The 21,927-nt window shown below is 43.6% G+C and overlaps 2 protein-coding genes across 8 annotated transcripts in view; one reads left to right on the top strand and one right to left on the bottom strand.

Annotated features, from left to right (window-relative positions):
• Nucleotides 1-2,636, bottom strand: part of CCDC47 (coiled-coil domain containing 47) — an 11,048-nt gene extending 8,412 nt beyond the window's left edge. Inside the window, exons 1-3 of one of the 6 annotated variants that reach the window (XM_074562123.1) lie at nucleotides 2,301-2,337; nucleotides 1,938-2,022; nucleotides 114-379 (exon numbers count right to left, since the gene is read on the bottom strand). In XM_074562123.1, the coding sequence (XP_074418224.1) occupies nucleotides 114-374 (261 nt within the window). In that variant the 5' untranslated portion in view covers nucleotides 375-379; nucleotides 1,938-2,022; nucleotides 2,301-2,337. Of the gene's footprint in view, nucleotides 1-113; nucleotides 380-564; nucleotides 1,611-1,814; nucleotides 2,233-2,300; nucleotides 2,445-2,489 lie in introns of those variants that run through there. The other 5 variants (XM_074562127.1, XM_074562126.1, XM_074562121.1 and 2 more) reach the window with 5 other exon arrangements.
• Nucleotides 2,620-21,927, top strand: DDX42 (DEAD-box helicase 42). 2 transcript variants are annotated; one of them, XM_074562119.1, is made up of 18 exons: nucleotides 2,620-2,760; nucleotides 4,639-4,875; nucleotides 5,730-5,880; nucleotides 6,489-6,550; nucleotides 7,587-7,623; nucleotides 9,072-9,221; nucleotides 9,524-9,628; nucleotides 10,222-10,341; nucleotides 11,403-11,579; nucleotides 12,033-12,161; nucleotides 13,052-13,151; nucleotides 13,826-13,873; nucleotides 14,361-14,458; nucleotides 15,762-16,038; nucleotides 16,694-16,920; nucleotides 18,221-18,331; nucleotides 19,121-19,222; nucleotides 19,849-21,927. In XM_074562119.1, exons 2-18 carry the CDS (start codon nucleotides 4,655-4,657, stop codon nucleotides 20,593-20,595), a joined length of 2,862 nt encoding a protein of 953 aa, XP_074418220.1. In that variant the 5' UTR covers nucleotides 2,620-2,760; nucleotides 4,639-4,654; the 3' UTR covers nucleotides 20,596-21,927. The 2 variants fall into 2 exon arrangements, with proteins under 2 accessions (XP_074418220.1, XP_074418221.1); XM_074562120.1 differs by lacking the exons at nucleotides 2,620-2,760; nucleotides 4,639-4,875; nucleotides 7,587-7,623 and having other exon boundaries at nucleotides 5,803-5,880.

The raw sequence follows: 21,927 nt of genomic DNA, 5'->3' as shown, positions 1-21,927 counted from the left end.
ATAAACAGCATGAAAATCCAAAGCCCGGTAAGCAAAATCCAAAAAGATAAGTGAGAAAGTAAGGTGTAGAGATACTATTAGGAAACGCACAGAGAAAGGAGATGAGGCATTACCTGGGCATCTGCATCATCAAAGTCTTCCTGATTCTCGTCCTGACCTTCAAGCTCTACAGTGGCTTCTTCTTCATCATCTTCTGTAGTGATGATCCTCTGAGGAGACTCTGTGACTGCATCTTCACTAACATCTTCAAATTCAGCAAAGTCATTATCGTCATATTCCATAATGTCATCCCCATCCTCAAATTCATCATACTTTGCCACAGAAAAACTCCATGGGATAAACAGGACAGCAATAAAAATATATAAATTCTTCATTTTCACTGAAAAAAAAATTAAAAATTATCAAACACTGCAAAAAGTCCTTATCAATCCTGTTACATCACACCTCCAGTAATGCCCAACTTCCACGAACAACTTAAAAACACTATCGGGGTCAGAGCAGAGAGAGAAATAAACCTCTGCCTGATCTTGCCATCTTCTGTAAAAAGAAAGTGAATGCTCTTACAAGAAAAAATAACTGTGAGGGTGAGGTTCTAGACTCTCTTGCTTGCAGCAGGAGTGGCAAGTTCATATCTGGCAAGTTCAGATGAGCGAGTTCTGGAAGCGGAGATGTTCCGCTAAAAAACTGACTCTCCAATAGCATCTCTCAGTCAGTCAGCGTTGCCAGCTCATTTCAAAGACCACACGCTGTGCCTACAGTTGTTATTAATTAGCAATTAGACACAGTCAGCTCAATGAATGTGTAACAACAGCAGTAAATCTTTAAAATGCGCTGAATTCATTCGTTTTAAGCAGCAATGCTCCAATAGCCTCTGCTAGTTTAAAGGTGGTTTTCTAGACCGCATGCTCAGAATCAGGTCCTACGACATCCCAGCACTATTTCTGTTTAGAGGTAGAGACCTTTTGTTGTAAACTCTACCAAAAAAGTGCAGGAAGAGAATGGAAATTGCACTGGTCCCCAAACCACCAGGGTAAACTGGGGCTCATGAGCTCAAAGCTCTCTCTGCCGATTTGCCAGAAAACTGCAGAGAGTTTGTGAGTTCATCTTTTTTTGCCCTCAGGTTCCTATGTCTTCCTGTGTGAGCTCCGAACAGTCCCAGTCTCCCACTCCGACCAAGAATTCTACATTGCCAAGGTCCGAACTGAGCCTGAAAAGGCCATAATAACCTTACTCCTGCATTTTGCAAATACCTACAGAGGATCGGCTGCATCAGACTTGGCAACAAGACTCATTTTACTCCCTCCCGCAACCAGATCCGAGTGGGAACTTGAATGTTAATGAGATCGTTCTCTTAGAAACTTGAAATAGAAATAATTTGTTTCTAAATTAGACCAGCACTCCTCCGAGTACCACACGCAGGGAACCCACTGCTACGAATAACGAGGATGGCTAAAATAAATGCCTATGTCACAGACTTCTCATTCTAGCAAAAACCTGAACAGAGCATGTTCCCAGAGACATTAAATGAGATGGGAAGTAGAGCAAGGCAGAGTGAGCCCAGGAATTTAGCACATTGTTTAGGCATGTTACAGTTTTATGCAAATTTAAACAGAAAAACAATGCACTATTTATGTATTTGCATCCAGAGGTTAAAAATACCAAGAAAACAGAGCCACCTGCTCAACCAAACCCCCAAGAGTTTCACAATAAGAATTTTGAGAGTATTAGAGCGTATCCACTTTCAAAAGACCCTACAACTCCCTAAAACCTGCAAAATAAACTTCTGCAGCTGATGGGTGAAAACCAGGACACACTCCCAGCTCCGCCGTCTCTGCCACAGGGCAGACGGGCTTCCCAGTACCAACAGCTCCACGACGCACAACGCGCTCTGCCGGACCCTCCGCGACCCGCCGCCCATCCCGGACCGACCCACCGACCTCCGCAGAGCCCGGAGGGACGGGAGCGGCGCCGGGTCCACACGGCGGTCCCCTCGCTCCAGGCACCCGCCGCCACTCCCCGCTCCTTCCAGGGACACAAGGTCAAGGTTAGACAGGGTGAAACCAGCTCCTGCTCCCAAGCCCGCCGCTCCCCACAGCTCTGCCCCAAAGCCCCCCGCGGGGCACGGCACAGGCCCCGCACGCCCGGTGCCCTCGGGGCCTGGCCGCCCCCCTCGGGGGCACTACGGGGGCCGGTAACGGGGAGTGGGGAAGGGGTTGTGATGCTGTTCCGGCCGCCCCCGGGGAGGCGGGAGCGCGGTGCCCCATCCCCAGCGGGGCGCGGGGCCGCCGCAGCCGCGTTACCTGACTCACGCGGCGCCGCCACTTAAGGCCCTGCCCTCACCCTCCGCTCCGCGCCCGCCGCCGCGGCCGCAAGCGGCGCAGCCTGCGTGCTTTGCGTAGCGGGGAGCATGCGCACTGCGGCGGCCGCCCGCGCTGCCCGTGCGCGGGGTGTGCGTAGAACGTGCGTAGGGCGTGCATGTGTGTACGTACGTGTACACGCGTGGGCAGTGGGCAGGAGAACCCCCAGCCTCACAGCCGGGGCTGCCGATGACGGCGGCCCGGGACGCCCCGGCCTATGCCCGGTTCCTCCGCCCTCCTCCCGCGGCTTCACCCGCCGTCAGTGCGCATGCTCGGTGCGGCGGGCTGACCTCAGCACGTCACGCACGTACGCGCGTTGGTGCGTGGGTACGTCGCGTCTCCACCCCACCCCCCCGCCCCGGTAACCGGGGAAGCGGCGGCCGGCGGCTGCGGTGCCCGAGGGGTGAGTGAGGGGGCGCGGGGCCGGGCGGCGCGGCGCGGCGGCTCCTCCTCCTTCTCCCCGCCGGCGGCCCCCGCGGGCGGGAGGTGCCGGGACCGCGGCCTAGTCCGGGCTCGGGCAGCCTGGGCCTGGTCCGCACAAAGAGCCCGCCCCCGTGCCGGGGCCCCGCGGGCGGGAAGGGCTGTGAGAGGCCCCGCTATCGGCTCCGTGGGCCGGGAGAGTGTAGTGAGGGCGAGCCGTGCCTCCCGCCGCTGCCGCCTGCCCTGGCGCAGGGGGCTCCCCGCGGCACTGGGCCGCCTGTCTCCTGCGGTGCCCGGGAAAGGGTGATGGCGGGGGGCGGGGGGGGTGTCCCCTCCTCTCGCAGCCGCCGGGAACGGGAGCGGCTAAGATATACTGCTGCCTTTCTCTCAGATCCAGGGAATCCGTAGAAAGGGTCTGTGCCTTCGCTTTTCCTCCCTGGGAGCGGCGTTCACAGGGAAGCAAAGCCTCGGCAGTTAGCCCGCGGTCTCACTCTGCATTTCATTGCTCTCACTGGTTGGCTCTGTGGGCAGACAGACCAAATTTTGTACATTTGCGGCTGTATGACAGAATAAAAGAATGTTTTCTTTTGTTTTCTTGGGTGTTGGGAGGGGAAGAACGGTCGATAAGTACAGCAAGGAAGATCCCTTAAAATCAGATGTGATAACTTAAGACTGCTTGCTGTGCTGTCAGCAGCAGAAGTGCGAAGTTACACCTTTCATCCATTTGTTGTACATTTTGTTCTATTATTTGCCACACATCTGCAGGTGTGAAAGCTGCAAGGTATGTCAGTGCAAGTGGGAGAACAGGACATCTCTGTCAGCTGCTGACATGGAGATCTGAACAGCAGAGTTTTCCCCAAAGTCTCCTAGTGAGCTTTGGTCTAGGCTTGAGATTTATTGAGCGACTCCCAAGCTGGCAAATGTTCTGCACAGGGACCAGTACCAGTATGTACTCTCAGATTATTTTGAAGTTGTTTCTCCTGACAGTGAATTCTGATCTCATTGGAGGATCCTCACTCAATGTGAGGATTTGTTTACTAAGACTTGAAGCCTTTGGGCCATCTAATTATAATGCACTTGAAAGCAGTGGGTGTCATACTGTCCTTGGCTGCCTTAAAGGTGTGTCTCACTTGACCATGCAGATGAAATAATTAAATTACTTGGAACGGGAAGTGTGAATCTTAGTATATCAGTTCAGTCTGCTCTTCGTCTGACTTAGAAAACGGAGTTCCAGGGCGGCATGTTACATGGAGTATTTAAAATGCGGTATGAAAAATGTAGGTTGGAGAACATATACGTGGCTAAAGATGCTTTCTGAAGAAGGAGGGAGTTGACTTTTAGGCAGAAGTGTGCCTTGTCTCATAATGGAGCGGTGTGCTGTGTGCTGCTTTGGGCCCCCTTTTTTAGAGGCTCCTAGATTGCAGTAGTGTGGTATTTACAAAGCCATGAAGCACTCAAGGATGGGGCTGTATGGACATGCAGAATATGTACTGAGTTGACTTTTCGTCTCTTGTTCCTCATGATGTTCAAAGTTCTGGCCTTGGGTTTGTTTGTCTTAGATTGCAAAACAGACAAGACAGGCAACATCTTAAGTACACTTGAGTAGTCATTGAGGGGCATGATCTGCTTTGGAAGACAACCTCTTTTATTCATTTTTCAAATAGTGGATGCATTCATACTTACAAAAAAAAGAACAAAGCTCAGTCCCTTTTGGGAAACAGATTAAATTCTTGTCAGTCACATTTCCACAAGTCTCTTTATCATGACTGAAGTAATCCACTTACAAGAAAAATTGTGACAATTAAATATTTAACTGTCTAAAGCAGAAAGGGCATTAATTTGTCTTTTCTGATTTTAACAGATATATTGGGGACATCATGAATTGGAATAAAGGTGGACCTGGGACTAAGAGAGGCTTTGGGTTTGGTGGATTTGCCATAACACCTGGGAAAAAAGAGGAGCCTAAGCTCTCTCAACAGTCTCATAGTGCTTTTGGAACAGCCGGTTCTTCTGCTGCATTTGCGAAATCAGGACCTCCTCAGCTGCCTTCTTTCTACAAAATTGGGTCAAAGCGAGCAAATTTTGATGAAGAGAATGCGTAAGTATGGTTATTTCTTGTGTGTGTCCTAGCTCTGGATCTCAGTGTTTTAAAGTTTCCAAGGTCAGGGAAAGTATCTGTGACATTTATGAGGTTTAGTTCTTTAGAAAAGCCTGCTCAAGAATAAATGCCTTAACACTGCATTATGGTGTAACAGAACCCCAGGAGCTTTATGGCAATCGGGTCGAGAAAAACAGAGCTAGTCACCTGCAGGTATCCTTGCTTTGCAGCAGACTTTTGGTGTCACTCTGGACTGATTATTTACCCTTTCTCTGGGTGTCAGCCCATCGTCTATAAAATGAAAATGATAATACATCCTTGCCTTTAAATGTATTTAAAGGACTGTGAGGTACTACAGCAGCCCGTGGAGAGCTCTCCTCTAGCTTTCCCCTCCCTAAGAACGTATCTCAGCTGAGCCTCAGTCAGCTCAGTCTCATTCATGCTGTGGTCTGAACAAGACTTTGCCTGAGGTGATGTGTTCAGAATTGGAGCCGAGCAGGATACGTTTAGGGGTTGTTTGCACAGGGGAACATTCAACTCCACTTTTCTTTACTAAGAAAGCTGCATAAATGCATTGAATAGAAGGAAGGCCAGAAAATCATCCTATATTCACCAGCCTGGGAGGGCCACTCAAGAAGATCAGTTTCATCACATCTCTTTGCACTTCTACCACTTTTAGCTTACAAAATGAATAATTGTGAATAACTGAGTAAGTGTCAACATTTATTCCTGTGTACATACTGACTTTTGTTATCCATCTCTGTGTGGGAAACTTGACTCAACTCAGAAACCACAAAAGACAGCATGGTGCTGTAGATTATGTGTTGACTGAGCCATTGTTTGTTTCTTTTCAGGTACTTTGAGGATGAAGAGGAAGATTCCAGCAATGTTGAATTGCCGTACATTCCCGCAGAGAATTCCCCCACTCGCCAGCAGTTTCATTCCAAATCAGCAGACTCTGACAGCGATGATGATCCTCTGGAGGCATTCATGGCTGAAGTGGAGGCAAGACCTGGCTCGTGAAATATTTATTAATTTATGGGGCCGTACTTCTCTCCAGTCAGGAGCAGCAAGTGTCACTCACGGCTTTGGCAGCTGTATTCAGAGAGTCACTTAGCTTCTGGTTTTTATGTAAGATGCTATGTTAATTAGAACTCAAAGGTGGATTAGATAGGGAGAGGATGGATATGATTTACAGTAGCTTAACTAGCTGTTTTAAGCATGTCAAGGCAATACCACAAAGAGCTTTGTGTATCTCTGAATATGAAATTAAGGTTTTGTGCATTTTACACTACTTGAATTGAAATGATTTGTATTTATCAGGAGCTGTTCCTTAGCTACAGTTCTGTTACTCACTGGATTCTACCACAGTGTTTTCAGGAGGAATATGAAGAATGTACTTTTTCAACAACATTGCCAAGAAGTTACAGTGTATAAATTTCAAAGGAATTAGCAGACTTTATTTAGCATAGTAGGATATGGAACAAGAGAAAGTTTAGTCCAAAGAAGTGTTGTCTGTGTGGCATGATGGTCTAGTTATGTAGGAACATTTTTCCCTTCCATGTTTTATTATCTTGGGGTTTTTAACATGTCATAATTTTATGACCTGTTAGGATCAAGCTGCTCGAGACATGAAGAGACTTGAAGACAAAGACAAGGAAAAAAAGAATGTTAAGTAAGTTCTCTTTTATAATTCTCATGCCTGCCTGTGACTTGTATGGTGCTAAGAGAATTCCAATGCATTTTGTTGATGATGATTGTTTTGTAGTCAATATAATATATAGATAGTAAACAGCGTTAATCAGTGCATGATATCCCCCATGGGTAAAGTTCTGTGCAATACAAATTTAATAATAGGAGGGATGAATCCATTGCGGCATCCTGTGGTAAAATGTAACAACACTGCGAGTTATCTCATGCGAGAAGCCTTTCTAGGCCACACAAACTGGGGCAACGCATTGTGCTACTACCACCTTCCAGATCAGCCTCAATACTTTTTCTTCTTTCCACATCCTTGCAGTGATCAGGATGCTTTAGTTTAAAATTCCGTTAATGTGAGCAAAATAACTCAGTGCTGCTGTACCTGTAGTCCTGGAGATTCTTCCAAACTTGAACTAGGTTTTAAGACACTCCCTGTAAATCTGATGTATTAGGTAGCATGTGACAATTGGGATACTATATTTGGAATTTAAAAACAGTTTACAGTTTTGCAGCTTATCTGTCTGTTTTGACCAAGAAAAATAATTATGCTATTGATTCTTGATATAAATGTCAGATACATTGTTAGAACTTGCATTGCATGGGGTTGATCAGATTATACATGGTCCTGAAACAGAACACCGGATCCAAATCACCACCTGGGGAAGTTCTGAACTGGATTTGCACTTCCTGGCTCATATTCCTCTTCAGTTATGGGACTTCTGTAGCATCAAGAGCTTAGACCAGGATGATCTTTGATGTGGCATCTACTGGGAAGACGGAGTCCTAATCTTTCAGTCTCGTTAATAGAAGTAAAAAGAAGTCTTTGCAGGGTCGCTGTTATGGTTGGCACCAAATACGAAAACTCCATGGGTTGGGATTATAAATGTTACTGAGTTATTAGTGTTGTGTCTTCCACGAAATATGGAGCTCAGCACTAATCACATGAAAGTATGGAGCTGAGTATGTGGAACACTTGCAGGGAAGTTTTTTTTCTCCGCTTGTTTTTCCAGGGGTATTCGAGATGACATTGAAGAGGAAGATGACCAAGTGAGTTCGTATGCAGTCTTTCTATCTTGTTTTTTTTTGTTGTGTTGGGCTTTCTTTGTATCTTCCGTCCCCAAATATATAACTAGTAGGTACAAACAAAACTCCAGTATCACGCGCAGTAGCCGGACAATTCATCAGAAAGCTCTAGTGGCTACCCTGCTGTCTCTACCCTTCTAGGTGTTTCACTTAAAAAAAAAAAAAAAGAATATTAGGAGACAATTTCATTCTTTTTTGACTCCGTTTAAGATTTTTTTCAGTCAGTTTGAACTTCAGCTTCCAGTATCTGAGGGTCTCATCAAATTTGAAATTAGCAGAATCAACTAACCTGGAGCACCAGTGAGAGGCTGTTAAACCATGGAGGCTATTTGCAGTGAAATTTCATGTCTGTTAAGGGCAAAAATTGTGCTTTTTGCTCTTTATTTTCAGAGGAGCTCCAGTTCTGATTGAGGATTATAGGCATCGCTGCGACAGAAATAATAAACAAAGAGGAAAGACTTCATTTCAAAATGTACCTTACTACTAAGTTGTAATTAATAACTGTTGTGTTATGAGCAGTAACGTAGAGCATGGAAGGGTTGTCTGGCCTCTAGGCCTTTGCTTCCAGTTTGGTGAGTGTAGCTGTGCTAAAGTTTGAGCAAAGGTGACTTACACTTGGAGACAGCTGTTGTTCAAGTGTGTTGTGTGCGTATCTATGTGACGGAGTGGTAGTTGGCCATGCAGATGAAAAAGCCAGATGAGTGTATATACACTTACTTGTAATGGAACCTTGCTTTAAAAATCTGAGCTTAAATAACTACTTGAAAGTCAAGTGAGGCTGATGTTTTCTCCATGAGAATGCCTTGGTGTGCCAGTGAGATTCTGAGACACATACGTATTTGTGAGCTGTACGTATAGCATGTGACAGTGGTGACAGTGACTTCTGACTTGGCCTTGTGTTGAAGGACTCTTCTGAAATAGCTTCTTTCCCGTTTGCTGTTGACTCTCTCAATGCAAAATAGGTATATTTTCATTTCTTGGAGTCTAGTTAGGGGAAGTGGAGAACCTATTTTTGGCATAGTGTGTTTAAAAATATGTAAACATCATATGCTTAGTAACATCGTGTTGTTTTTTAAAAACCTGCAGCGTTTTTACTTGTGGAGTAGATTCTTCTATTGTTAAAGCCTAAGAAGTCTTGGTAGAAGGAGTTGTTAAGCAGACGTGTGAGAGAAGTTGTTTGGTTTTTGAAAGCATTTTGTGGTTTGACACTTTAGTTGCTTTCTTTGTACTTACTGTCCTTCTTCTGGACATAACTGTTGGTATTTATTAGAAGAATCAGGTCTAGTGAACGTTTTTTTCCTCCATGGTGGGTGTGAAAGCAAACAGCCATCTAGCATATACATCATTTAAACAAATATAGTAGTATTTTTGTATCCTATTGTATGTGATTTTACTGATATGTTTTGCTGCAGGAAGCTTATTTTCGCTACATGGCTGAAAACCCCACTGCTGGTGTGGTCCAAGAAGAGGAAGAGGATAACCTGGAGTATGACAGTGATGGGAATCCAATTGCGCCGTCCAAGAAAATCATTGATCCTCTTCCACCTATTGACCATTCAGAGGTAGGAAGGAACTTTAGTCCACTCTCTTCTGGCTGAGGCATTCTAGAGAGCAGGAGCTAAGATGGAGGTTGAAATACACTTCTGTCCCCCGTGTGTACTGAAGTCATACACTTCAGTATGACTCAAGCGGCAGGTGCTGTGCCGCTTGAGTCATACTGAAGATCCTTCAAATGACTTCACATTAAACTAATGTTCTTGCAGATAATTAAGAACTTTTTCTCAAAAGGACCCTTTCCCTCCAAAACTAAGTGTACAGAGAGAGAATCTTGAGTCCTGGACTAACTGAGTAATTACCCTTGCAGATCGAATACCCACCGTTTGAGAAAAATTTCTATGATGAGCATGAGGAGATCACCAGTCTCACCCCGCAGCAAGTGGTGGAGTTACGTCATAAGCTAAATCTCCGGGTAAGCTGGTCACAAAACTGTCCTCCTAGGATCTTCTCACTCCCATTTTTTTGACTGCCTTAGTAGTTTTAATGAAGATTTTCACAGGGAACACCAGTTTTTGAATACCAAGCCTCTTGGATACCTTCAGTGACTTTGATTTAAGGGAGCTTGGTTTTCCTCAGCAGTTCTTAAAAGTCTTCTCTGGACTTCTCAAAGTGGGCACCCAGGATTGCCAGTTGCATGGTTGCATTTGGACTAAAGAACTAGGAATTGAAACCAGAAATATTATATGCGAGAATTCTTTGCTATTTGTGACATGTTAATGTGGTGGCTTTCTGTGAAGGGAATTATTTGGGGAAGAAGGAGACCAATTATACAAGGGGGTAGTATGATGTTTAGTAGCTTATGTTGATTGACAATTTATCTGAATTTTTGTACCTGAAAGTCCTATTTACACAACACATCTGGAAATTGCACTTTCTTAAACTTACATCTATTAAAAAATAAAAAGCCATTTCCGGAGATAGAGAGACACTTTTTTCATCTTTCTACATATTGCTCTTTGTTTTTCTCTTACTTTTCGTGAACAAAGATATGTTTCTGTTTCTAAGGTCTCCGGTGCCGCTCCTCCAAGGCCTGGCAGTAGTTTTGCGCATTTTGGGTTTGATGAGCAACTTATGCATCAAATTAGGAAATCTGAGTATACCCAGCCCACTCCTATACAGTGTCAGGTGAGTGTTGTTACTTCTCTAACATCTAAAGAGAACTAATAGAACACACGCAAAGGTCCCTAGTCCGTATGACGATATGTAGTTTCCTATATAGAGCTGTCACAGAGAAATATAATTTCTATTTTTGTAGGAAAATAGCTATGATATTTTTTAAATAGAAGTATGCTCACTTTTATTTCTTGTTAAATGACCACTGTAAATAAATCTATATACTTTTCTTCATTTGTCTCTTAGTGAACAACATTCAAGTGACATCTCTTGCTTATAGAAATGTATGGAAGTTTTTTTAAGATCTTTTTAGAAATTTTATTAAAAATAACGATAGCAGTAGCCGAGTTGAGTGCCATACATTGTCAGCTTTCTTCCTTTAAATAGCTTATATTTGGATGCCTTGTAACTAGACGAAATATGCAACAAGGCATTTTTTAATTTCTTTTGGCAGTTACAATAAATGCCACATGAGCTGGACCGTTTAACTGCTTATTCCTTGGAGAGCCTTGCAAGCAAAAGGGATTCTACTGCTTATGTAAACTGATTACCATAAGTAATTACGGTTATCAATAATGTGATTATAACCACAGCGCTTCAGATGTTTGTCTTGAAGTAAAAAAAATGACATAGTGCTGTGTCCAAGGGATGTGCGTTAGGACCTTAGTCCATACTACTTGTAAAAACCTGTGGTTGAGAGATCCTTGTAGCAACCGTAGGGATTCAGCACTCAGAATGGCTAAAGAAAGAGTAGGGTCAGAGAATTTGTCTTTTAGTGTTCTTACAGCTGGTCTAGATGCGTTTGTGGACATGTAAATATATCCTTGGGGTGTTGTACTCTGCCCAAACATTGGTTTCATGTAGGACACCAACAGTCGTAACGTGATAATTGCTTCCGGCCCTTAAAACAAACTAATTCAGATCTGGCAATAAAACTGTGGAAGGATCGATGTATGTTGCTATGAGTCCCCTGTAATGTGCTTTCGTCTTGTTGTCTGAGTTGTCATGTAAGATCTAGCACAAGAATATGCTATGGTAGGCATAATATGGGTTTAGAATCTCCTTATTTTTAGGGTGTTCCAGTTGCACTAAGTGGCAGAGATATGATTGGGATAGCTAAGACTGGAAGCGGAAAAACAGCAGCCTTCATCTGGCCAATGTTGATTCACATCATGGATCAAAAGGAGCTTGAACCGGGGGATGGTCCCATTGCAGTGATCGTATGCCCAACCAGAGAGCTTTGCCAACAGGTAGGTGTATAGAAAGCATGTATGTGCCATACGGTGTTCTTACAGAAGAAAGCAAAATTCTGGGCAGAAATTATCAGAAAACCTCAGTAAACTCTTACACCTGTTTTTGTTGAAGGATCATGACAAATCGGAAATTGTTAATTTTTGCACGGGGCTCCCATTTTATTCCCAACTATTAAGAATGCTGGGGATGCATTGCCACAAATTGTGTATGTAAAAGGATGTATGTCTAATAGGTTAAATTACAATTGGATGCCTAAATAGGTTTCCCAAATAAAGTATTGGAAATTATCCACAAGTATTGAAGTATTTAGCCCAGAGGATTTCTGAATAATTTCATTAAGTTGTTAGCTGAAAAGTGGATTTCAGGAGCTGGACTGTATTTCCAAGGTAGCTATATTTTCTCAGATGTGTCTAACGTGGACTGTGATGTGCTGTGTTTAAAATTCCCAGATCCATTCTGAATGTAAGCGCTTTGGTAAGGCATATAATCTACGCTCTGTAGCTGTGTATGGAGGAGGAAGCATGTGGGAGCAAGCCAAAGCCCTCCAGGAGGGGGCAGAGATAGTTGTCTGCACACCAGTAAGTACCTGAACGCGCACAGTGCAATTTTTTGCTGCTTAACTGAAGCTGAGTCAGATTTTTAATATCGTCAGCGATGCAGAATTTGTTCTCTGATTGCTGAAATCTAGGTTCTTCACAGGTTGTCGGATGTTGAGAGCAAATATGCTGGGATTATTTGTGTTCCAAAAGAAATTGAAAGAGATTAAGTACGATTTCCAATAGAAGAGAGAGTAGCCAGCAAGATCTGCTTGAATCAGTGTCAGTTGTGTGCAATACCGGTGTCTGATTGCTGAGCTTTAAATTCCTGAAGAGAATTCCCAGAATGTCATGAACCTGAGTGCCATCGTACTGAGTCAGCGTAGATTCAGTGGCAGTAACGCTGAAGGGTCGAAACATTGAATCGGAATGGCTGTTAATGCTGAACCAGGGATTTAAATGAAGACCTTTGTCAACTGACTTCGCTTATTGCAAAAACTAGTTGCGAACTTGTGCAAAACTGAGCAACTAATGATTGGGAGTTTTATTGTGGCTATTTATTGGGATATTAGGCAAGAAAACAAAGCATGAAGAACCCTTGTGCCAAATATTGTGGGATTAAATAGCCAGTTCATAATTAAAATTTAATTGTACTGAAGACTAGGGAATTTTAGGATCTCAGCGCTGTTAACCTTGAAAATCCAGTCCTAAAATTCAGCTTGTGCAGTACAGTTGATGAGAGTTTCAGGAGTCTGTTTCTGTGACTTGAATACTGACACTTACTTCTTTAGTGAAGCCTCAGATATTTTCTGTTCTAAGTCTCTGGTAAGTGAGGGTAAAGTTAAGCGAGGAAAGTTAAGTGCTTGAAGGTCGCATGTATTAATGTATTTTAAAATATGCTTTAAAAACTTGGCTTTTTTTCTTTTTAATAGGGTCGTTTAATTGATCATGTGAAAAAGAAAGCTACAAACCTTCAGAGAGTCACTTACCTTGTGTTTGATGAAGCTGACAGAATGTTTGATATGGGTTTTGGTATGTAATGAATGAAGGTCACTGTTTTGGAAAACAGCGATGTCTAGTTCCCAGCTTAATACGGTTGTTTATAACCCCTGTAGCTTCATATACTTGCAAATACATCAAGAAAGTACTTTAGAGACAATATAGACATATTTAAAGGTCTAATATCTGGTGGTATAGAGAGATCACCAATGTCCTGTTGATGTTGAAGTCCAAAAAACCTGATTTTTATTGTAGAGTTGTTGAATAACTTTTGGGAAGTTTTGTCTTTGATTCTATGTGTACAAACTAGTGGTGTTAAAAGAACTTTCTACTTTATTGGAAGAGGTTTGGTCATTCGGATCGGCATGATTTTGAATTTGTGCTCAAGAATCATGAGACACAGCAAAGATTTGACAGTACTCTAATACTGCAAACAGAGGGAGGCATTTTTAAGATGCACAGGGTATGCACAGGCTCAGCTAGGATCTTTGCTTCTGGTACTTTTTTGCTGAAGGAACTTCCAGAAGTTTATTTTTATAGCAAAGGAACTTCTGTTGTGCAGCAAAGAGCAGCTGGAAGTCACAGTGTAACATGAATTCTGAGAGGCACTCATTCCCTCTGTGGTTATTTGTTAAATAAAACAACAAAGTTGCGTTTTGAGTTATTCTGCTAAATAATGAGCATTACCTTTTCCCTCCCCTTTCCAGAATATCAGGTCAGATCAATTGCAAGCCACGTACGTCCTGACAGACAGAGTAAGTATAAGCACGTTTCAGGCTAAACTCCTGAGAGTCGAAGGAGGGTATATGGTGGGCTACCAGTTAAGAATCTGGAACAGAGATTGGGTTTCCTGTTCTTGATGCAGCCGCGCAATGAGAGTGTGCTGGTGTTAATTCTCAGTGTGGGCTGTTGGGAGGGAGCGCTTGTGAGTGTGGTTAAACGTCCGTACTTGTTCATCATGTAATCCCTCCGCAGACTTTACTCAGGGAAAAGATGATTAGCTGCATTAATATTAGTATGCCCTGAGATCCTGTGTTGTAAGCTGCCATGAAAGAACGTTCACAGCAGTGCCACTTATTATGCACTTCTACTTTCTAATGCCATGAAATGCGTTTCCACTTTGAGGTATTTTAATAGTGTGATTGATAATTTTCATTAGAACCGGTAGAACAAACTGTAGCTTCAGATCACTGACAAGGAAAATGTATTTTTCACTGAGTTCAAATACTGTTTTTCTTTTAGCCCTCTTGTTCAGTGCCACTTTCCGTAAGAAGATTGAGAAATTGGCCCGAGACATTCTGATCGACCCAATTCGAGTTGTGCAGGGAGACATTGGGGAGGTAATTACTTCTAAGACAGAGAAACAGACCATCCTGGTTCTGTTGTCTGAAAGTTATGTTAAACTGCTGTAGTCATCATTTATATTTAAGAGTAAATACTTTGTGCCTAACAAAAAACAGTAAGGGTTTGGGCTTTTTCTTATTTTATTGAGCTTTCTTTCTGCCAACAAATACTCTTGTAGTGATGGGAGGTTTCATCAAGGAGTGAAACAACATTAATGCAGTGATTGATTTTTTTTTTTTTTTTAATGAGGAGAATCAGTGGGTATATCCTTTTGTTTTAAAACTATAAATAAATAGCAGTTTTTGCAATGAAGGATTTCAGGTGGTTTACGTGGGAAGGTTGATTCTATACTTGCTTGACAGTAGCAGTTGAACTATTAGCAGACTGGGGATTCGGTAATACATCAGTGAAGTGGGCAGATTACACTTGCTGTGAAGAAACTTTGTTTATAATGTATGAAAACTGTTGAGAAGTTTCACAAGATGCCTTCAGAACATTCTTCTTTTAACCAGTTCTCTGCATATTTTTTTTTTTTTCAATCAGGAATGTGAGGCATCCCTTTTTAACAAAAAATTAATGGCTACCTGAAGCCCCTTCTTTGTGGGAAAATGTTCTTTCTAAACGTCGCTTAAGAAGCGAAGCAGCTTTCCTAGCTCAATCACATGGTTTCTTTTCTTTAATCTAAATTATTACTCTGTTAGGAGAGCATCATCCTTGGAATAATTAATGTGTAAAAATTAAATATTTCAGAGAAACTTCCAGAGGGCGCTGTGGGCTCCACGGCACTTTTATTACCTGCAGTCGGGAACGTACAGGGAGTCTGTTCATACCTCCCTTCTTCCTGACTCCGAGCGCACGTCACAGCTCACAGAGGAACTTTCTCTGATTGCCATATGAATAACTTCTACTGATGAGCATCCTCTCCATCTCAGACCCTGCTCTTGCACAGCCTATTTTAGATGTTAGTAGCATCTGTCGCAAGAGCATCTGAACTGCAAGTACCCATCTTTAGATCAGTAGGGTGCTAAACTGCGCCATGCCAAAGGCTGCACTTTGCCTCTCTCAGGTTTAGCAGAGAGTAGCTCATTTAACCCCTGCCCTTTCTGCGCTGTGAAAATAAAGCGCTCGGCATTTAGACAGGAGCTGAAACCACTTTTAAAGGAGAATTTTGGTCTCCTGCTTCTCCACTTTGCATTCTCACACCTAGTTTAAATTCCTGGGTTTATTCTGCCATCTGTGTGTGTTTGCCACGCTGTCATTTCTGTCCTGTGTTATTGCTTGTCTTACTTCTCCCTCTAGGCAAATGAAGATGTTACTCAAATTGTGGAGATTTTCCCCTCTGGCCCTAGCAAATGGAACTGGCTGACTCGACGCCTCGTGGAGTTCACATCTTCTGGGAGCGTTCTCCTCTTTGTCACCAAGAAGGCAAATGCAGAAGAGCTGGCCAATAATCTTAAGCAGGAGGATCATAATCTGGGGCTGCTTCATGGTGACATGGACCAGAGTGAGAGGAATAAAGTCATTTCAGAATTTAAGAAAAAGGGGATCCCGATACTGGTAGCTACTGATGTGGCAGGTATGTGATGTTCTACGAAACAGCAGCTCAGACAAGATACCAGCAGAAAAGGCTAACACATGTCAGTGGAAGGCAGCAAGGCTGGCGTCTACACCTGCTGGGCATGGTGTTACAGGCATTTTTTCAGAAGTACACAGTGTTAGCAAGGTGGTTTATTTTTAAAGTCTTTTAATGGTGTTTAAATTACAGTCCGACCAATATTTTTTAATATACAGAAAGAAAATAAGCTCATTCTTAAGGAAGTAGTTGCTATTTGTTAATCAGCTGACACATTATGCATGCTGAAATGAAGAGGAAATGGATGTGCTTGAAGCCTCCTCTAGAACAGCTTCTGTACCCAGATGTTTAGCTGAACAATGAGTGAATTTCAGTGTCCTTTAATAAAGCCCTCTCTCTTCCTTGGAATAACAGTCATTTAAAGAGACCTCTTCCATCTCCAGTCCTGGGAACTTGGGGATGGGTGTAACTTATACTACTCTTGGGGAAGCTATTGCTGCACTTAAGGCACTAAAACTTGTTGTTATCTTAACTGGGGTGTGTTCCTGTGGAAACTCCTTTTTATGCTGGAGCAGAATGAAGTGATATACTGGTGTGAATGGGAGTGCTTTGAGGTCATTCAGGATAATCACGCTTACCTCTATGTTCTTTATTACAGCTCGTGGGTTAGATATTCCTTCCATTAAGACTGTCATCAATTACGATGTGGCTCGGGACATAGATACGCACACCCATAGAATTGGTCGTACTGGCAGAGCAGGCGAGAAGGGAGTTGCCTACACCCTGCTGACTCCCAAAGACAGTAACTTTGCTGGTGATCTTGTCAGAAATCTGGAAGGTGCTAATCAACATGTTTCCAAAGAGCTGTTGGATCTAGCAATGCAGGTATGAACAAGCAAGTTGAGTAGAGGAAGGTTCCGTCCATGGTTAGCACAAAATCAGGAGCTTTCTCATTCCATCATGTGTTCGCAGTGACCTTTTGGCAACCTATACTGTTTTTAAGTAGGTTTTCTAGTGTTTTTAATGGCCCGTGAAAGAATCCATGAAGACATGAAGATTTTGGAATGCAGTATGTAATCTATTTTGGGGTCAGGCACTGCCGAGAAAATTAGGAGCTGTAATCTGGCTGATGCCAGCAGAACACCGCAGCTTCGGCGTCTCATTACAATCAGATTTTCGATATGCATTTGTGGCAGGCACCTGGGAAATGCAGCTTAGTTGAAAGCTAAACTAGAAAATAATTACAGGGGCATTCACTCTGTGAAATGGTTGTTGCTTGATCATTATACCTGCTTGGCAGTGCTGTCTGGCAGGCTTGCTATATATAGGTTTGTCGGATAGCTGAAGCAATTGTACTTGCACCTCTGAACTCACCAGCTCTTTAAGTTCTTGTCTTTTGCTGCCCGTGTAGCTGCAAGAGAGCGAAGGTTTTTTGGTTATTCCCAAATGCAGAGATTGATTAGCATGCGTGTGGCTTCATTGCCAAGCAGCTTGGGCACTCATCTGCTAGAAGTAAATATTTTTTCCGAGGTACAGAGGGAGCATTTCCAGAAGGGACGGAATTTGTGAGGCAGAGCTCCGCAGGCTGCCTTTGAGAGGACAGTATGGAAGCTAAATGGCTTGGCTCACGGGCTTCTTCAGGTTTGAAGAAACTACAGGACATAAAAAGAGGTGCAGCCAAGCATTATTTAAAAACCTGGTAATAGGAGGAGGTCTGGTTGGAGTGCCCTTCCCTGGCCACTGCATCTTGCAGGAAGTTTTGCTGACCAAACCTCATTTCTCCGTAGCTGGGCAGCGGGCTAAATCGATAAAACCCAAGTATGAGCAAATGCAGAGCTCCCAAGTGAGTAGCATTAGAGATTGCATTTATTCCTGGGTTTATTAGAATGCAAACCCCCAAAACTTTAACATGGATGAAAGTTCAGGACAAAAAATGAGTTTTCAGAAAAAGCATTTGTAACAAAAAGCTTCAGACCCACATAACAGAACTGTTTACAGTTTACTTCCAAAGCGCTGTCTGTCACGTCCCATCCCCTTGCAACAGCTGTGTTGTTGAATGGGGAAACAGTGCATTTTTATTGTTCTTTTGAAATGCTCAAAATCTTTCTTTTCTGAGCCTCATTGCATGCATTTATGAAGCTTCTTATTCCATGTGTTGAGAAGCATTTGTCCTTCTTTTGCCCAGAATCCGTGGTTCCGGAAATCACGTTTCAAAGGAGGAAAAGGCAAGAAGCTGAATATTGGTGGTGGTGGCTTAGGATACCGTGAACGTCCTGGTCTGGGATCAGAAAATTCTGTAAGTAGAGATGCTGAAGAAGTTGTTTACAGATTTTTGTAACTTTTAAACTTAGTGTTGACTACTCTTTAATTTAAATAATCTTCTTAGTCTGGAGTATAGCCTCTGCTTTCCAAGGTTTTCATAGCTCAGAGTCTTGCAGTTAGTATCAGAAATATCTCAGGCGAAACTGTCCTGTGCTGTAATCCTCTTGTCAAGAAATGCCGCCTTTAGGGCTAGAGTGATCCAGAAGGTTTGGAGATTCTACTCAAAATAGACTGTCAATGCAAAATAAACGCTAACAAATTACTTGAAAAGCTGTTTCCAGGCTGGTTCTTGGCAGCAAAAAATCTTGCAGCACCGGGAACACTTACTAAGGTATGTCCACACTAGGAAAACAGCTCATTGCCAATGTGTATGGGGACAGAGTTTAACTGCAGACGTACTGAAAACACGTCACGTTCAGCATTTTTCCAAAAGTCACAGCTGAAGCCTTGTCCACACTTTGTCTTGGCAGTGACCTCTATGAAAATCTCCATTTGATTGCATTTTGCTTTTGCTTGTACTGTAAGGAGCTGGGAAACCCTCCCACTGTTGACTAGTGAGTCACTAAGACTTAATGCATCTTTACTTTTCTGTCGTCCTCAAGGTCATGGGACAAACTGTTCTGCTCAGTGCTCTCCAGAAGTTTGTCATCCTTAGTAGGTGTATTTCCTGAGTGCAGGGTCAAGGTAGATTTGGAGAAAGGCTGACTTGAAAGCGTCTGTGTTGGATAAATCTCTCCAGTTGTCGTTTTGTCTTTTTGCATAGGACCGTGGAAACAACAACAGTGTGATGAGTAACTATGAGGCATACAAGCCATCCACCGGGGCAATGGGAGACAGACTTACAGCAATGAAAGCGGCTTTTCAGGTTGGTTCCATCATTTTTACTCCAAATTCTAACTCAGGAGGAAAGGACATAACATGGAAAAATTTTACTAGTGATGATTGAAGACAACTTTTTTCTCCCCTGAAAATGCAGAAACCCTGTTGACTTGAGGGAAGTTGGGTTTTTTGGTAGTTGTGGCCGTGTCTCATCCACTTGGAGCACGCACTCAGCATGGCAATCCAAAGTGGAAGAATTAGTATGCAGGCTGGACACAACATGGTCGCACAAAGTTAATTTACCAAACTTATTTTGTTTTCTGCTGCCTCTTTGCTCGCATTCCCTTCTGGATTCTGCTCCTAGGGTTGATCCTATTTAGGTTGCTTAGCAGCAGTAGTGTAATTGCAATCAAAAGAAACGGAGAACAGAGAAACCCTTTCTCTTCAGTGTAAAAATTAACCCCACAATGTAGGAGTTCCCTTGTTTCTGTGGTCTGGTAGCAGACATCCGTTACTAATTCTGGGTTCGTAAGCACAGCAGGAACGTAATCACTCCAAGACTGACTCCCCAGAATTCAAGACAGGCTTGTGTATGCATGATGACTGCGTGTTTTGTGGTGCAATGTAGAGGCAAACAGGCTCTCTTTTTTTCTTTCCGTTTCTTTCCGGCAGTCCCAGTATAAGAGCCACTTTGTTGCCGCAAGCTTAAATAATCAAAAGACTGGTAGCTCCGCTGCTGGTGCTAGTGGCTGGACCAGCGCTGGGAGCTTGAACTCAGTACCGACGAGTTCAGCACAGCAAAATGCTGCAAATCCTGACAGCCCGATTGCAGCCACCGCAGCAGCAAAGGGTGTTCCAGGTTTCACCAGCACGGGGAATTTGAGTAGCGTTCCCACTTTTCCAAGCGTCGGAGTACAGGGCTTCAACAACACCAATGCCAGCACCAACAATCGAGAAGGCATCGGCAGCAGCAGCACCGGCGTTGCCGCCGCTGGCGGCGGTGGTGGCGGTGGCAGCGGCGGCAGCGGTGGTGGTGGTGGCGGCGGCGGCAGCATTGTCAGAGAACGCTACAACGACAACCGGAACAGTCGCCACAATGAGATCCCGCGCCGCGGAGAGGGTGGTGGTCGCTACAATGATGTGCAACGCCATGGAGAAGGAGGCGGTCGCCACAGTGACGCTTACCGCCACGGAGAGGGCCGACACGGCGACAACCATCGCCACGGTGAAAGCCGGCACTTCGCTGATGTGGGCAGTGGCAATCGCAATAATGGTGATAGCAGGAATAGCAACGAAGGTAGGAACAACGAGAACAGGAATGGTGAGAACAGGAAGGATGCCAACAGCCGAGACAACAAGACAGATGGTTTTGCTGTCCCAGAGCCCCCAAAACGTAAGAAGAGCCGGTGGGACAGTTAAAAGCTGGTGTTTCGCAGCCTGGAATCTCTGCAGGTAGTATTGTCTTTTTCCAGAGGATTTTTTGGGGTTTTTGGTAACTGGTTGTTGAGCGTCTGGGGGAGGAGAAGGAAACCATGCAAACTACCTGTGCAAATCTGGGCCGGTACATCTGCGGACAGATTCACTCTAATGATGTGTACACACAGTGCTTAGTCAAAGAGAAATCATTTTGATAAAGCTCCCTGGGTTCTGCTTTTAAACATTCAGTGCTCAAGTGACTCTCTGCTGGATTTAAAGAGATCTTCTTGACAAGAAAGAAGCTGTTTCACGTCCTTGGAACGTTAAGAAACTGTTGTCCATAGAAGTATAAAGTAGTCTTTTCTTAACCAGCGTTCACATTTAAAAACACCAGTCCATCTAGCGATGCTCAGGAACCCACCTGTTAAACATTAATCTTTCAGCAATTTGTTCAGTATGGTGAGTTCTTCCCCAATCTCTTCCTTTTACATATTCCCTTTTCCCCAAATAATTTGGCCTCCAGGTTGCCCCTTACATCTCTCCCCATCAACTAAGAATGTGTCAATTTGCGTTGCTGAAGGTGGGATGAAGCAAGTTGATTTTTCTTTCCTTTTTTTTTTGTTTTTTTGTTTTTTCCCATTTTTTATGAAGCTGTTCAAGGGATCCTTCTCCAGCCTGGCTAACCACAAATTCCCATGTAGTGTAGGATGGGCTCCCTGGCTTGTTTGTGGTCAGTACATCAATCCCAATCCCATTGCCCAGGTATTTTTTTGCCTTCTTTCCTAATAAACCTTCATTTTGGTGGAAGCCTGCATAGCAAACTCGTTTCTCTGCTGTGCCTACGCGCCCTCTGTTATGAGAGGGCTGAGTGCTTTCTTCTAATTAAAAACAAAAAAAGGGAAAAAAATGTAGATACACCACAACAGTCAAAGGCTGGTGCCCCCCGTGAAGCGTAGCTTGATGAAGAGGCTTCACCCAGAAATTCAGGGACCTGCTGCTCAGAAGCCTTTAGGGAGAACCTGAGAAGCGATTGATGAAGTGGAACAGCTCAAATATCGCCCCATATTGGACACGTGTAGTTAAAACTGTAAAATCTTGCTTGGCCATTTTTAACTCGTTGTGTGTATTACCCGTTTTTTAACATAATTCTTTTTTGCGCCATAAAGGTAAGGAAGAACTCTTTTGTTGAAACATGTCAGCACCCACCTCTGTCTTGTTTCTACCGAAAGAAGTATCAGAAACTGTCAGGTTTTTGTGACGTTGTGATGTTTTCTTTATCAGCTGTGCGTTTACTTTCTGCTTGCTCTAGTAAATGTTTTATTACTGGGACAAAAA

Source organism: Larus michahellis, chromosome 18, assembly GCF_964199755.1.
Source record: "Larus michahellis chromosome 18, bLarMic1.1, whole genome shotgun sequence".
NCBI lineage: Eukaryota > Metazoa > Chordata > Aves > Charadriiformes > Laridae > Larus > Larus michahellis.
This window is presented reverse-complemented; position numbering and strand designations above follow the sequence as displayed.